This window comes from Lucilia sericata, unplaced genomic scaffold, assembly GCF_015586225.1.
Source record: "Lucilia sericata isolate MDLA Ls3-8-SP2 unplaced genomic scaffold, ASM1558622v1 Contig000056F_arrow, whole genome shotgun sequence".
Taxonomy (NCBI): Eukaryota; Metazoa; Arthropoda; class Insecta; order Diptera; family Calliphoridae; genus Lucilia; species Lucilia sericata.
The window spans coordinates 110436-125029 of NW_023994092.1; the positions used below are offsets into that span (position 1 = coordinate 110436).

Below are 14594 nucleotides of genomic sequence, written 5' to 3' on the forward strand. Positions count from 1 at the left end.
GTTTTCAGTCACCTGGATTTAACAAATGCCGAGAGTAAATAATTATTAAATGTTAATACAAACAAGGGACTATTTCGATACAACCGTCTAACACCCGAAATAAAATCTACACCGGGTGCGTTTTAGGTTTTCAGGGACCAGCTTTGTACATGTATACACAGAGGAAAATATCAGTAGAAAATTGAAATTGATACAAATTTAAATAACACCCATTTATCATTTTGACAACGCATCGTTATTGCAAAAACGCATTGTTGTCATTTTGTTGAAGATATGACAACTATCCTTACATACTTTTTCAACGAATGTTATTGAAAAATTATATACACTTTGGTGTTAATTTGGTAATTTTAAAACGTCTTTTTTCCCTCTGTGTAGAAGATACAAAAGCATAAATTGATCATGTTAGCCAGCTAAAACTAATCCCGGATCTATAAAATACTTGAAAACATGTCAGAGTAAAGATTACTTTTGTCTCTATTCACAAAATAATTTATTAAACATTTTCACACCATTTCGCTATCGAATAATGCAAATCAATGACGAGAAACTTCATACACTAGCCTAACATCGAGTTGCTGAACATGTCCGAGTCATAAAACCCAACAACCGTGATCAGTCTCTGGTTCCTAAAATGTGTAATGCCAAGAAATAGTTATAGGACAATACAGGACAAGCGACAAATTAAATCAGAAGTAATTATCTCCCAGTAATACAAGATAAAATTCCTAAGAATTTGATAGAAAAACTAAGATAAACGATGACATTTTGGAAGATCAATTTCATTCTATATCGGACCCATCATTAGTGGTAGTGGGTTCAATCGCTGAAGAATTTACGTAAATTAAGAATGGGGTTTGAATGGGTTTCTCCGATCGATTGCAAACGAACGATCAAAATAACATAACCTGATTAAAGTTAAAACTTGACAGGTTCGAACTTAAAAATCTTAAACGAAATAAAATAAATACTAATAATAAATGCATTCCCATTATTTCCTATTAAGTACACATACCAGGTATATAAGGCTTTTGATTATTATAGGACGTTGGTGATGATATTGTACGATTTTGTTGATTGTGGTGATTTGTTTCACTGTGCGTTGTTACGCTATTATTACAATTATTGTGATTTTGTGGTCGCTGTTGTGGTAATTGATGGTGATTATTCGGCACATCAGTACTATCGATTGGACTCATGGGTGTCATCTCACGATCCTCAATATACATGTCGCTACCGTCATCTGGAACATGACGATATTGTGTCCATGGCCATGAGGCAATACCTGATAATATAAATGATTCTACAGCACAAATATAACCAATTATCTGCAAGAACACATATAATTATTATCTGATTAGATATGTAATAGACATATAGCTTACCGCTGATGTAAACAAGGTGTCCTTTGTGTATTTTGGCACCCAGGTGTACTCTTCGGCAAAGAGAACCATGTGCATAATAAGTGTAGAGCTCAAAATCAATATTAAACCAATACTCAGGTACATCCATGTATTCTGAAATTAGATATTATTTAGATTACATTTAATTGATATTATGATCGATTACAAGTTTTTATAATCATAATGAATTTCGAACTGATTATGTAAGTCATGACTTTAGATTGTAAAGTTTACAAGATTTATTTCTTGCATTTAATTTTAAGGAGACTAAATCTTTCCCACTTTTATGTATATTCTCAATCTAAATTTTCTTTAACTTCTAAATACTTACAACTTTTGTCCAATTGAAGGGAAACATTAGAGCTATATGAGAAACGTCAAGAAATATCATGAGACATGTGATTAAAAGGGAGAATAATGCACAAAACACCATCAATCTGAGGCGTCCGATGAGTGGCAGTAAAAAGAGACCGACTTGAACAGTACCCGCCGAACATTCGCAGGCAAGACAAGCGGCTGAGGACAACTGAAATTATTAAATAAAGAAATTAAAGATTAGACAAATTATTCGGTATTTTTCTCGAATAAAATCAACATTTACCACCAAAAGTATTCGCACAATCCCTGTAGGCGTTTTTAAATGTTGCGGATCACAGTGTAGGGCAACACCCCATGGCAGTGGCGTTTGGGCGGTACGCTGCTTATAATTGGCGTGGGAATCCCACGACGTGCACGTACCCAGCGGCGATTCCAAGGATAATGATAGCTCTCCGGCTCTGCTGCCAGCTATTTCAAAATCCTGTTCATCGTCCAGCTGACAGCAGACCGGCTCTAGTTCACGTATTTCGTCCAGTAGAAGTTCTATCTCGTCCGTTCCATATAGATCAGATACAGACGGTATGTAACGTTGGGGTTGTTGCATTTCCCGCTGCGGGGGTTGTCCCACATCACCGGATCTTGTGCGAAGAAATTTTTAATATTTGAAAATGTTTTTGGCCTACGACTACCACCAAAACACAATCACGCAATTGAATAGCTTTTTTCAATCTCAATTCAATCTCTTATTACTTAACGTTGTTTCTCTTTCTTCTCTCAAACACTCTCTTGTTTTGCTTTAGTTTTGAGTGCGTGTTTCTTTGAGTGTGTTTGTTTGTTTGTTTTAGCCTTGTGTTGGTTGGTTGTCCTTATTCTCTCTTTTGGATGGATTGTGTTTTATAAAACTTTTTGTAGTTTTATTGTTGTTCTTGTTGTACGTTTAAAGGAAGTTTAAAGATTGTTTAGTTTAGGTGTTTTTGTTGTTATTATTATTATTATATTTCTTGTTTCAGTTGTTATTCTTGTTGTTGTCGTTTCAATAATTGAATCTAAAATAGAGAAAGAAAACAAATAAAAAGTGATAATTAATTTACTTGCAATAATCATGTTCATTTAAAATGTTATAATAGAAAAGTAACTGGAATTCAAAAATTGTCTCCCGGTCAGAGGCGTAAGAAAAGTATAATTTATAAACCCTTTTAGCTTAAGAATTTTTCTCGGCCTATAATTAAATGAGTAAGAATGACAGATATTACTGTCATCGGAAAAGAGCAGATAGAGTTGGAAGTATTTATGAAAATAAGAAATAGGGTAAGGGAAAGAACGGAGCCTTGCGGTACCCCTGAAGTTATCTTGAACTCATTTGATGAGATCCCATCTATAACAACTCGTGTAGTGTGATCTCTGAGAAACTAAAATCGAGAGTTATTATTAGCGACACCAAATGCAATAAGTTATGATATAAGTGCACCATGCCACACTTTATCAAACGCCTTTGATATATCGCATTATAACAGATAATGATCGTTGCAGCAAGACTGATAATATGTTATATATCCCAAGAGATTTAAGGAATTGAAAAGATGTCACTGTCCAAGAATTACGATAAATTTTCTCGCGTGTAGCCCAAACTTTCTTAGGCCTCGGCATCTTACGCTTCTGATATACAATCGCAATAGTTACCTAAACTATGTGATTTTCTTTTCAGTTAAATTCATTAAAATCGTGTAAATTTACATAATATTTCGCACAAATGCATATACTTACATACATATGTATGTACGTTGAAAAAACACTTCATAAATCGTAAAAGTATGATTGTTTTTATTTTCTACTATTTTTGTAGAGTGATATAAAATGCATGAATGCGCTTCCGTTATGTCGCGTGCTCATATTATAATTTAAATTTGTAAAACGGAAATGAAACCTATTCTTACTTTAGATTGTTATATTATACAGTACGACTAATAATATTAGCAACAAATATAAAAAACAACCAACTTTACTTACTTAATAGTATGACAAACATTCAAAAAGACAGACAGATATTATACGTGTGTTTTGTTATAAGTTTTCGAGTTTTAAGTATACATGTGAGTTTGTATGTGTGTGTATACTTCCTCATTTACACATATAGACTGTTACCATAATGTGGTAAAAGGATTATTTTTATTATTGTCATGCAGAATTTCAGTTTAGTTACAAATAACAATTGCTGTTCATACTGGTACCATAGTAGAAACAATCACCGCATTTTAATAGAACAGACACTCACACACACACACACCGATATAAAACAATAACAAATTATTCAACACATTGAAATTACAGTGTGTTGCCCGCTTTTAGGCAATTAACACACACACAAACACTTGCAAAAAGTACTAAAATATAGTTGATACATTCCGACTATACGATTCACTACTTCGTGGTTAGGATCTATAACCTATTATATAATAACAAAACTGCTGTAATATCCAAAAGTAGATTAGCAGGGCAACAGCAGATTAGCTTCTACAATTTGGTGGTTACAAGCCTCACGAATTTTACCTCAAAGTTATGATCTGTAGTTTGATTCACGATTTAATCGACAAACACAAGGAGTGATTCTGATTAAGATAAACCCATATTTATTTGTGTTACGAACATCAGAACAAACCGATTATACCTTTCCCACTATATTAGTGTAGGGTATAAAACAAACATGACTTTAATTGTTGAGTTGTTGGTACAAGGGATTTAATGTTTTTAACTTTTTTTATGAGGTTAATTTACAGAGTTGAAATGCTGTAAGGAATGAGGAAACCAAAACATGGACATTAGATACAAAACTATGTTTTTATACAGTATAAGCTTTAATGTTTAATTAAAAATACATAAGTGATTCTAAAACATTCATTTAACAGGATTTGATAAGTTCGTAGCTCAAAAATTTGGAAAAATTAATTAGGTGGTTCGAATGCTATCGAACTACTCTATATTCATTATTACCAAACTAGCAATTAGATATGTTGCAGTTGAATAGTAAAAAAATCATCTTAAAATGCTTCTAAAGGAACCAGTTTGTCATTAGTTAGGCACTTCTTAAGTTTTTGCAATGGGGAAAAATAGCTCTTGTTTAGAGGAATTGCAGAAGGTGGCGCCTAAGTGTGCTTTCTAATACTTTTGCTATGATCCCTTTCAGTTACATAATTATCGAACTTTTCTCAAGAATATTTCCTATACAAGCGATTATTTTATATAGACACCACTATATTAGATTTTCGCACATATGCAACAGATTTTATTCTCATGTTGCTCAAATTTAATTCATATTTTATTTGATTGTTATATAAAATATTTTTCTAGATTTCCAATGCAAACAAATACATACTAACATTTGTATATGTAGGTCATTTATAGAAGTAACAATTGAATAACTTGCTTTTGCTGCAAATTGAAACGTTATCACATAATTTAAACCAATGAAAAATCACATCAAAATGCAATACGAGAGTTCAAAAGGTGGATGCTGTAAAACTGATATTATCTGTTTGAGTTTATGCAAATAAAACTGTTGTAAATATGTAAACAGTATGTAGGTATGTATGAACATTAGGGGTTTAACAATTTTCAACGACAGTTTTCATATACCTATAGTGCATGGTATGACCAGCTAGTTCAGACTATCAAATGTCTAAGATTTTAACAATCATTTACTCAGTAATGTGCTGTTCAGAAATAGCAATTCCAATTATTTACTATAATGTTAGGTTAAACTTTTCCTGTACTACACGATAATTCATGACGATTTTATTCGATATTTGAGCTTAAACGATGCAATTGTATATACAAGCACCCTAATAATGTAAAACTACATTCACATATACATATGACATGTTTTTGGGTAAAACTAAAGTCAAATAAAATATTTCAGTCTAATAACCCTCAAATCGATTTATGCAACAATAACAAACAACGCCTCATAGCACAAACATTTGTAGAATGTGCGTTTCAGTGTTTGGCTTCGTACACAGAAAAAAATATGCACAATTTTTTTCTTAACAATCGTTTGCTTAAATTTAATTTAGATTTTTATAAATATTTTTATTTGGGTTTATAACGAATTTGTTTGATGTTCACACAGAAGGAAAATATTTTCTAACAAACACTTTATTGAAATAAATTTAATTTTCAGTAAATATTTTTACTGATTCAATAAATGTTTTTGTTTGAGTTTTATTTTTATGTCAGCATATGGAATACAAAAATAAAACCAGTTTTGGAATGTACTAAAATGAATTGATATAATTCTTATTTGGTTTATAACATTTAATGTAAGTGTTTCAGTTTTCACAGTACAAAATAATAGTTTCTAGAATTAGAAACGTTTTCTTAAAAATGTTGTAAGTATATATGTAATTTTTTTACTACTTTTAGTTTTAAATATTTTTTGTACAATTTTTGTTAAAACTTAGTATATATTTTTTAACAAAATTTTTATAGATTCAATAAAAAATTTTGCTTATTATTATTGCCAAAATACAATAAATAATTTAACTGTTTCAGATAACCTATTTGCTTGAATTTCAGTACAAATACTAATAACTTGTGTTATTGTTTCAGTGAAATAATTGTTTGGAAATGTTGCGATTATTTATTAATGTTTTTCGTAAATAGTATATTATTTTAATAAGAAAAATCCTGAAATTTTTTCAATAAAGAATTTACGAATTTGAGTACTTGATTTTACGAATTTCGTGATAGGTCCTATTTTAGTAAAAAAAATACTTGACTTTATGAATTTTTTGTTTGATTTTGAATTCCATTTTTTTCTGTGTATTTAAAATACTACGTGTGTTGCACTATCATATACATATTTACATACATACATACATATTTCTTCATATTTGTGTGGTTAGTATTCATAATTTGTAATATATTTGTTCCACTGCATAAATCAATATTTAAGAAACTAAATAAATGAGCTTATTTTAAACTCTACTTAAGTATTAACTTACTATTTACCAAAGAATTAAAATAGGAAAAGTATGTAGACTTAACCGTAGAAGGTTGAAAATAAATAGTAACTATAGCCCCTTGAGTAAATAGATATGAAGCCAGCATGCCGACCAAACAATTCAACTTTTGAGGGAATATTTGGTTATGGTGCTAATCGATATGCGAAAACATACTTTTAAAATGTAAGTTCCTTATTCCATTTCATCAAACTTGTAAAATAAGTACTATATGATGTTTACAAGAGAGATTATACCCTCCCAGCAAAAAAAAGAACTTCCAAAGAAGCGAAAAAGAAGTACTAAAAGACCTGAAAAAGAGGTTACTTCAACACAGGCTTGTCATAGGAGGGATGTCCTTTTAATTTGATTCCAAATTCACTACATCTGAAGTCATTTTCAAGAAGTAATTTTTATGCTCTTTTTTGGAAGTTATTCGGAAGTGAAATTGTAGTATTATAGAATACAACTAATTTGGCCTAAATAGACCCATTTAAAAATGGAAAAATAAAAAATATATCTTCAACATTGAAAAACTATAATTATTTTCGCATCTTCGGAAGTCTTTAAACATCACTTCCTCAGAATGTTAAAAAATTCATTTAGTACTACTTTTGAAGTGGTGATAAATGTTATTCTTTTGGAAGTACTTCGTTTTATTTTTGCTGGACTACTCCGGATGTATGTATGTAATTATTTTTGGGTTTAGAAGCGGCAAAAAGTTTGGAAATGCGCTTATATGGGAAAAATTTTAAAATATTCAAAAAATTAATCAAAATCGGGTTTAAGCTTTTCAAATTCTCAATTTCAGCTAAATTATCAACAATAACTTTCTATGGAAAATTAAAGAAATTAACACCTTCATCCAATGAGATTCAGTCCATTTTTGACTCTAGCTCCCATATAAACTCTACCTTTTTGTAGCAGGTGTAGAGTATCATATAGTCGGTCATAACTACTATGTATATTTACTTACTTGTAGCTCTTTATTAAAGTTAATATCATCATTATATTGCTTGATAATTCCTTACTATTTAATAAATAAATAGTATTTATGTTATTTAATCAAACCAAGAACTAAGAACAATATTAACCAAAACGTTTATACGATTTGTTGTTTGTAGGTTCTAGTTACTAACTTTAATTCAAACCTATACAATCCTGATTAAAGTGTTTGTCTTGTGATAACGTTTTCAAACATTTTCCAAAGAAAACCAAATACAACTTTATCTGCAAACCACTTCAACATTCCTAAGAGAAATTGTCGATGTAGTTGTTTGGTAAGAAATGAATTTGTGGTGATTTACTTTAAAATGCTCTTGCATTTAAGCAATGCAGTAGTGGTTTTTAATTATTGTTAAATGGATTTTATTTTATATGATATTGTTCAAAGTACAATTCGTCATTTAGACATTTTGTGAGGCAATTTTAGTACGAATATAGGAAATGGTATACAATTTTTTCTTAGGGTAAAGTCCTTCATTGAGAAAAAGCATAAGACTTCCTATGGTATATGTATTTCATTTTATAATTTACTATTTTGTTACTTTAATATACATTTATATTTTTTGCAGATATATGTATGTAATTTCACACATTGACATTAAACTTAAATTGTTTATACACTGCAGTTTCTATAATATGTATGTATTAAGTTTTTGTGGGAATTTTTTATTTATGAATATTTCAGACTATTGCTGTAAAAATAAAAACCACATGAATACAAAAACTGATGTTTTCCAAATAAATTTTTATTATGTAATTCGAAAAAACAGGAATTTTATAAAATAAAAACAATCTATATATATAAAAATGAATGAGTGTTTATTTGTTTGTGGGTTTGTTTGTTTGTTTGAAGTCTATAGACGGCTAAACTGCTGGACCGATTTTCTTGAAATTTTCACAGTGCCTTCCTGTATGTCTGGAAGGAACTATAGGCTACTTTATTAACAACATGAATATTTAGGACAAAAAATAGGCGGACTAGCAATAGGAGGCGAGGCACCTCCCATATGAATTAAATAAAATAAAATTAGTTTATCTGAGAAACAATTAGAGCTAGAATTTTCAAATTTTGCAGGAAGAACTTTAAAATCCATATGAACATGTGGGGGAAAAACGAGGGGGGCTTGGTACCTCCCATATGAATTAAATGCAAAAATTTGTATATCTCAGAAACTATTAGAGCTGAAATACTCAAATTTTGCACGAATAACTTTGGCATAAATGTGAATATTTGGGTAATAAATTAGCGGACTAGCAATACAAACTATTAGACAGACCTGGGATAAGTGCATTAAATATGTTAATTCATTAACAATTTTTTCAACATTAAAAAAATTAATGTTAATGAAAGTTTATTGCATTAACATTAACATGGGTACATTTAATGCATTAAATTTGCATTAACATTAAATATTTTTGAATTTAATGCGTTAATTTAAAAAAAATGAAAGTGTGTTTGTATGTATGTATATTTGTTTGTTTGTTTGTGCTTTATAGACTGCTAAACGGCTGGTCCGATTTTCCTGAAATTTTCACAGTTTCTTCATGTATGTATGGAAGGAACTATAGGCTACTTTTTATGTTGAAACTTCATGTGGGCGACGTGCCACGCCCATGTTAAGAAAATATTAAATTAGTATATCTGAGATAATATAATAGTTAGAGTCTTCAAATTTTGTCGGAGCAACTTTAGTATCAATATAATTATTTAAGACAAAAAGTGGGCGGATTAGCATTAGGGGGCGTGACACCTCCCATATAAATTAAATACAAAAATTCGTTTATCTTGGAAACTATTATAGTTAGAATATTAAAAATTTGCACGAGTAACCTTAACATCCATGTAAACATTTTGGAAAATTGGCGGACTACCCATGAGGGGAGCAGCACCTCCCATATTAATAAAATACAAAAATTGGTTTATCTGGGAAACTAATAGAACTAAATTCTTCAAATTTTGCACTAAGAACTTAAATATTCATCTGAACATTTTGGAGAAAAAAGAGCGGACTTTCGTCATGGGGGGCTTGGAGCCCCCATATAAATTATCTGAGAAACTATTAGAGCTAGAATCTTCAAATTCTACATGAAGATCTTTGACATTAATGTGAACATTTAGAGAATAACGGGCGGACTTTCAATGGGGTCTTGGCACCCCCTATATGAATTAAATACAAAATTTCATATATCTGGGAAAATATTAGATTTTTTTTTAATTTGTCATCGATTACATTAAAATCTTAATTAACGTTCGGAAAAAATGCATCTCTGGAAAACATTACTGTTAGAATCTTCAAAATTATTAAGAAGATTTTTTATTTATATTGATTTTAGGGTAGCAAAGCACACTGGGTATAGCTAGTATTTAATAAAATTGTTCAATTTTTGTCATTTCAAAGAGGCGTATGATTGATCTAAAATTTGTTTATAACTTATACGTGTTATGGGATTAAAATTTAATATTTGGTAGTTGTTATTGCAGCTATAATATCAATTAGTTGATATTTGTTTTTATTAAGGTTCCGTTATACAATTGTTTAACATACAACTTGAAAACAAGTTTCTTTTGGATTTTAATTATTCTTTTCAAAAATTTTCCTCGGTTATTATAATAGTAAATTGTGAAAAATTAAATTTTATTTCTATTAAGAATAGTTTTTCTTCAGTTATTTTTTCTCTTTATTGTTTTTTATTATTTTAAAATAATATTTTTAGAGACCATGTTTATCGTTGTAACAGTTGAAAGGATCTTTTAGTTAAACTGTCATAAACATTACATGTTTTTCCATGCACACAAATACCTTTTTAGTGCTACATAGACACACACACACACACACATACACTCATACACATTATTTTATAAAACATTTGGTCATGACACATTGTAAATGTTCTCTTATTCTTACCTATTCAGAAACATAGAAAATAATAATATAGTAAATGCAAACATACATATAAAAAACTACAAACACATTTATTTAAAAGGATGCCAGAGTATAAGAAACAATAATGTTTCTACCTGGAAATACAGACATCCGCATAAGGGTATAGAAAATTTCACAAACATAGCATGGTACCTATTATACTTAGGACTACAATATTCGATTATTTATCAATCCTTAAAATAATATTTACAATGAAATTTAAGATCATTAAATGTTATGTGGATCGGTCCTTCTTTATTTCTCTCAGTACATTGATAGGAAAAATTTATATATCGGAAGGTTTCATTAATTTTAATATATATATTTTTTTAACAATATCGAAATATTATGTTTTATTGAAGCTTATTTTAGTATAGCAGTTCTGACAGTTTAGAATTTGGATCAGTCTAATGTGTTTGAATGTTTAGAAATTTGTTTTGGTTTACATATTTATGTATGTAAATATGTAAGAGCATAATATATCTTTTTAAAAACATGAGCTTATTTAAAACTACAGTTAAGTGTGAAAACAGAAAAACAAATAAATTTTCTTTTAAGTAATTAAAATGCATGCTACATACATACATACGTATAAGTACATAACTTTGCATATAAATTAACAAAAATTTACATAAGGGGGATAATTGTATTTTCATACTAAAACTGTTTCTGTATTTGGGGAACCAAATAATTTTGCTCATATTCTATTGAAAAGGAACAATAAGAAAAAGTTTTTAAATAGTTTATTCTCCGATAAAGTCAAATTTAAGAGTATAAGATTTAAGTTAGGAGACATCGATTCATCTGGATGGACGTACGGAAGTTTCGAACTGCGAACATTGATTCGGACCACTACCTGGTAACATCACAAAGCTGCAATCATAACAAACAATCCAGGACTATTCTTATCGACTCACCTAACTGTTCCAGGAGAATTCTCGATGCCCTACAGTAGACGGGCAATGGTCTTATTTATCCAATACAATCCGAACCACTGCTGAAGAGGTGCTTGGATATGGTCGTTCTAGGAGAAATCATTGCTATGACCAAGCGTGTCGTGACGCCACTGCGGAGAAGAATGCTGCATACCAAGCAACCCTGCAGCAATATGTTACACAGGATGAGCTGAACACTGCAATACAAGGTATAAGGAGAAGAGGAACTATGAGCGCAGACTGTTCAGACATAAGAAACTGGAACTGGAAAGACCAGAATGTGAGGAAATGGAGAAATACTACGACAGGAATGAGACCAGGAAATTTTTTAAGAATATAAAGTACCAGATTGAGGGATTTAAGCGTGGGGCCTCTTCCTGTCGGGATGATAGTGGTAATATAGTAACGGACATACTGGGTACACTTAGGTTATGGAAGGATCACTTTTCGAAGCTTTTAGCAGGCGATAAAGGAGATCATTTCGCAAATGGAAATTTTAATAGCCAGATAATGAAGACGGCATCGACATACCGCCACCTGACCACATGGAAATACAATTGGCAGAGCTATACAAAACTAATGGCGAAAAGTTGTTACGATGTATTCACCAACTCCTATGCCAAATATGGTCTGGGACTACATGACTGATGAATGGAACCCCTGTGTTTTGTGCCATATCTACAAAAAAGGTGACCCTACTATTAGCACTCGAGGGATAAGTGTCCTTTCTATTGCCTATAAAATACTTTCAGATGTAATTTGTGAACGACTTGAGCCATATACTAACGATCTGATAGGCATTGACATCACTGGTCGCAACATGCGGGCAACATGGTGCATTTAATAAACTGGAGAGGCATTTGAGGATCATGGCCCTAAAAGTCAACGTGGACAAAACAAAATACCTAGTTGCGAGTGCTAAAACACAACGTCTACACATGGGAGACTATAAATTTGATGTTGTAAAAGACTTCATATACTTGGGAACCACAATTAGCAGCAATAATGATGTCAGTTTAGAGATGAAATGGAGAATAATTCTGTGCTACTTTGATGATGCTACTTTGGACTTTGGAGTAAGCAACTAGGGAGAAAAGTCCTCTCCCGACGGACAAAGGTAACACTCTACAGAACGCTTATCATACCTGTCCTTATGTACGGCGCTGAAACGTGGACAATGAAGAGTGCGCGCTAACAGTGTTCGAAAGAAAAATTCTCCATAAGATCTATGGCCCAATACGTGTCGATGATATCTTCCGAATTAAGAAGGTATGCGGACATAAGTGTGGTAAAACTCATTAAAGTTCAGAGGTTGCGTTGGCTTGGGCACGTATGTCGAATGGAGAAACATGTCCCAGTCCGTAAATTATATGGGGAGGAACCAATAGATGGCATGAAACTGAAAAAGGGCGACCCAAAAACCAGGTGTAGAAGGCTCTGAAAACACTTGGTGTAACCAACTGGCGCCAGGACCCAGAGAACCGGAATAACTGGCGTTCTATTTTGCTTCAGGCTGAAACCGACCCACAGTTGTAATAGCCATATAAAGTAAAGTGATAATATTGAACCTAGAGTAAATGAAAACCTATATAAGGTTGCCATTTCAAAAGGTACTTTTTGAATTTTTTATAATATTGAGCATAGAATTAAAAATTAAAATTCCTAAGTGAATGAAAATCTCTGGGATTTTTAGTACTTTTTTTTGTTTTTCAACTAGTACATTTTGGTTTTTCTACAATATTGAACTTTTGAAAATCTATGAGAGTAAATTTTTTGTACTTTTTGTTCTTTAACTGGTACTTGAAGGGACTTTATGGTACTTTTCTAACATTGGTATTAGTACTTTTTTCATTTCTGAATTATTGAACATAGAAACATAAAATCATACACAGAAAAAACTGAAAAACGTTTTCAATTACCAAAACCTCGTTTTCAATTATTTTATTTTTTGAAGTTCAACCTATAACAAAAATTGTATATTCAATTACTACTTATAATTGATTTCGTACACAAAATGTTTATTTTTTTCTATTTTTGTTGTTGTGAAATACGTATTTGATTATACATTTTTATGAATCAAATATAAAATGAATTGAACCCTTTTAAAATTTTTGATTAATCGTTTAATTGAAAATTTTTTAAAATTAATTTCTTCTGTGTACATATAGGATCCTGATGGAATGAAAGACTAAACTTTTTGGTACTTTTTACTTCTTCATCTGGTACTTTTGGATATTTTTTCTAATATTAAACCTAGAAACATAGAATTAAACACACACGTCCTGATTTAATGAAAATCTATAAAACAGGACTTTATGGATTTTTTTAATAGCATTTTTAAACATTTGTTGAAGTACTTGCGCCTCTCGTGAAAACGAATTTGGAGCCACAGTACGTACTTTTGATGTCGCTTGTGATTATTCAAGTACGGATTTCTCTATTCTTTTTTTGGTGTAAAATTGAAAAGTATTTTATTATATTTTTTGGTATATTGAAGTTATGATGTTAGTGTGCTTCTTGAAAAAGTCCACGTTTATTTTCCCCATATTTAATCCGCTCCTACAGCGATTTTCTTAAGGACACTTATATGTAGTTTCAATTTAAATTGCATAAAATCATGGTGCGTTAAAAAAATAGATGTCAAAAATGTTTCACTGTATATTGTTGAATTATTTTAATACATTGCTAAACCCAAGCGACATGGGATATATTGTAGAACTACATATGTACATTAAACACTTCCCAGCAAAAATTTTATAAAAACAATAATAAAACTGTTACCTGCAAACTGTTAAATAATTATTACTATTTAATTATTTTGAGGTAAATTTTGTTGGAGTATACACATACACATAAATATTAGGGTAAATTTCTCACTAAATTCTGATTTAGAAGGTGGTCATTATAGCAATTATAATGAGACAACTTTGAAATACATACTTAAATTTACATTCATATCGCATTTTAACTATATTTTAAAGTTAATTTTAATTTATACTATAGACCTCTTGACTT

At 30.6% G+C, this 14594-nt stretch overlaps 1 protein-coding gene across 4 annotated transcripts in view; it reads right to left on the reverse strand.

Annotated features, from left to right (window-relative positions):
• Positions 1-14594, reverse strand: part of LOC119616077 — a 37892-nt gene that overhangs the window by 3629 nt on the left and 19669 nt on the right. For all 4 annotated transcript variants that reach the window (XM_037972229.1, XM_037972231.1, XM_037972232.1 and 1 more), the window contains 4 exons: positions 2005-2767; positions 1735-1929; positions 1386-1517; positions 1016-1328 (listed from right to left, as the gene is read on the reverse strand). In XM_037972229.1, coding sequence (XP_037828157.1) covers positions 1016-1328; positions 1386-1517; positions 1735-1929; positions 2005-2325 — 961 coding nt within the window. In that variant the 5' untranslated portion in view covers positions 2326-2767. The remainder of the gene's footprint in view (positions 1-1015; positions 1329-1385; positions 1518-1734; positions 1930-2004; positions 2768-14594) is intronic.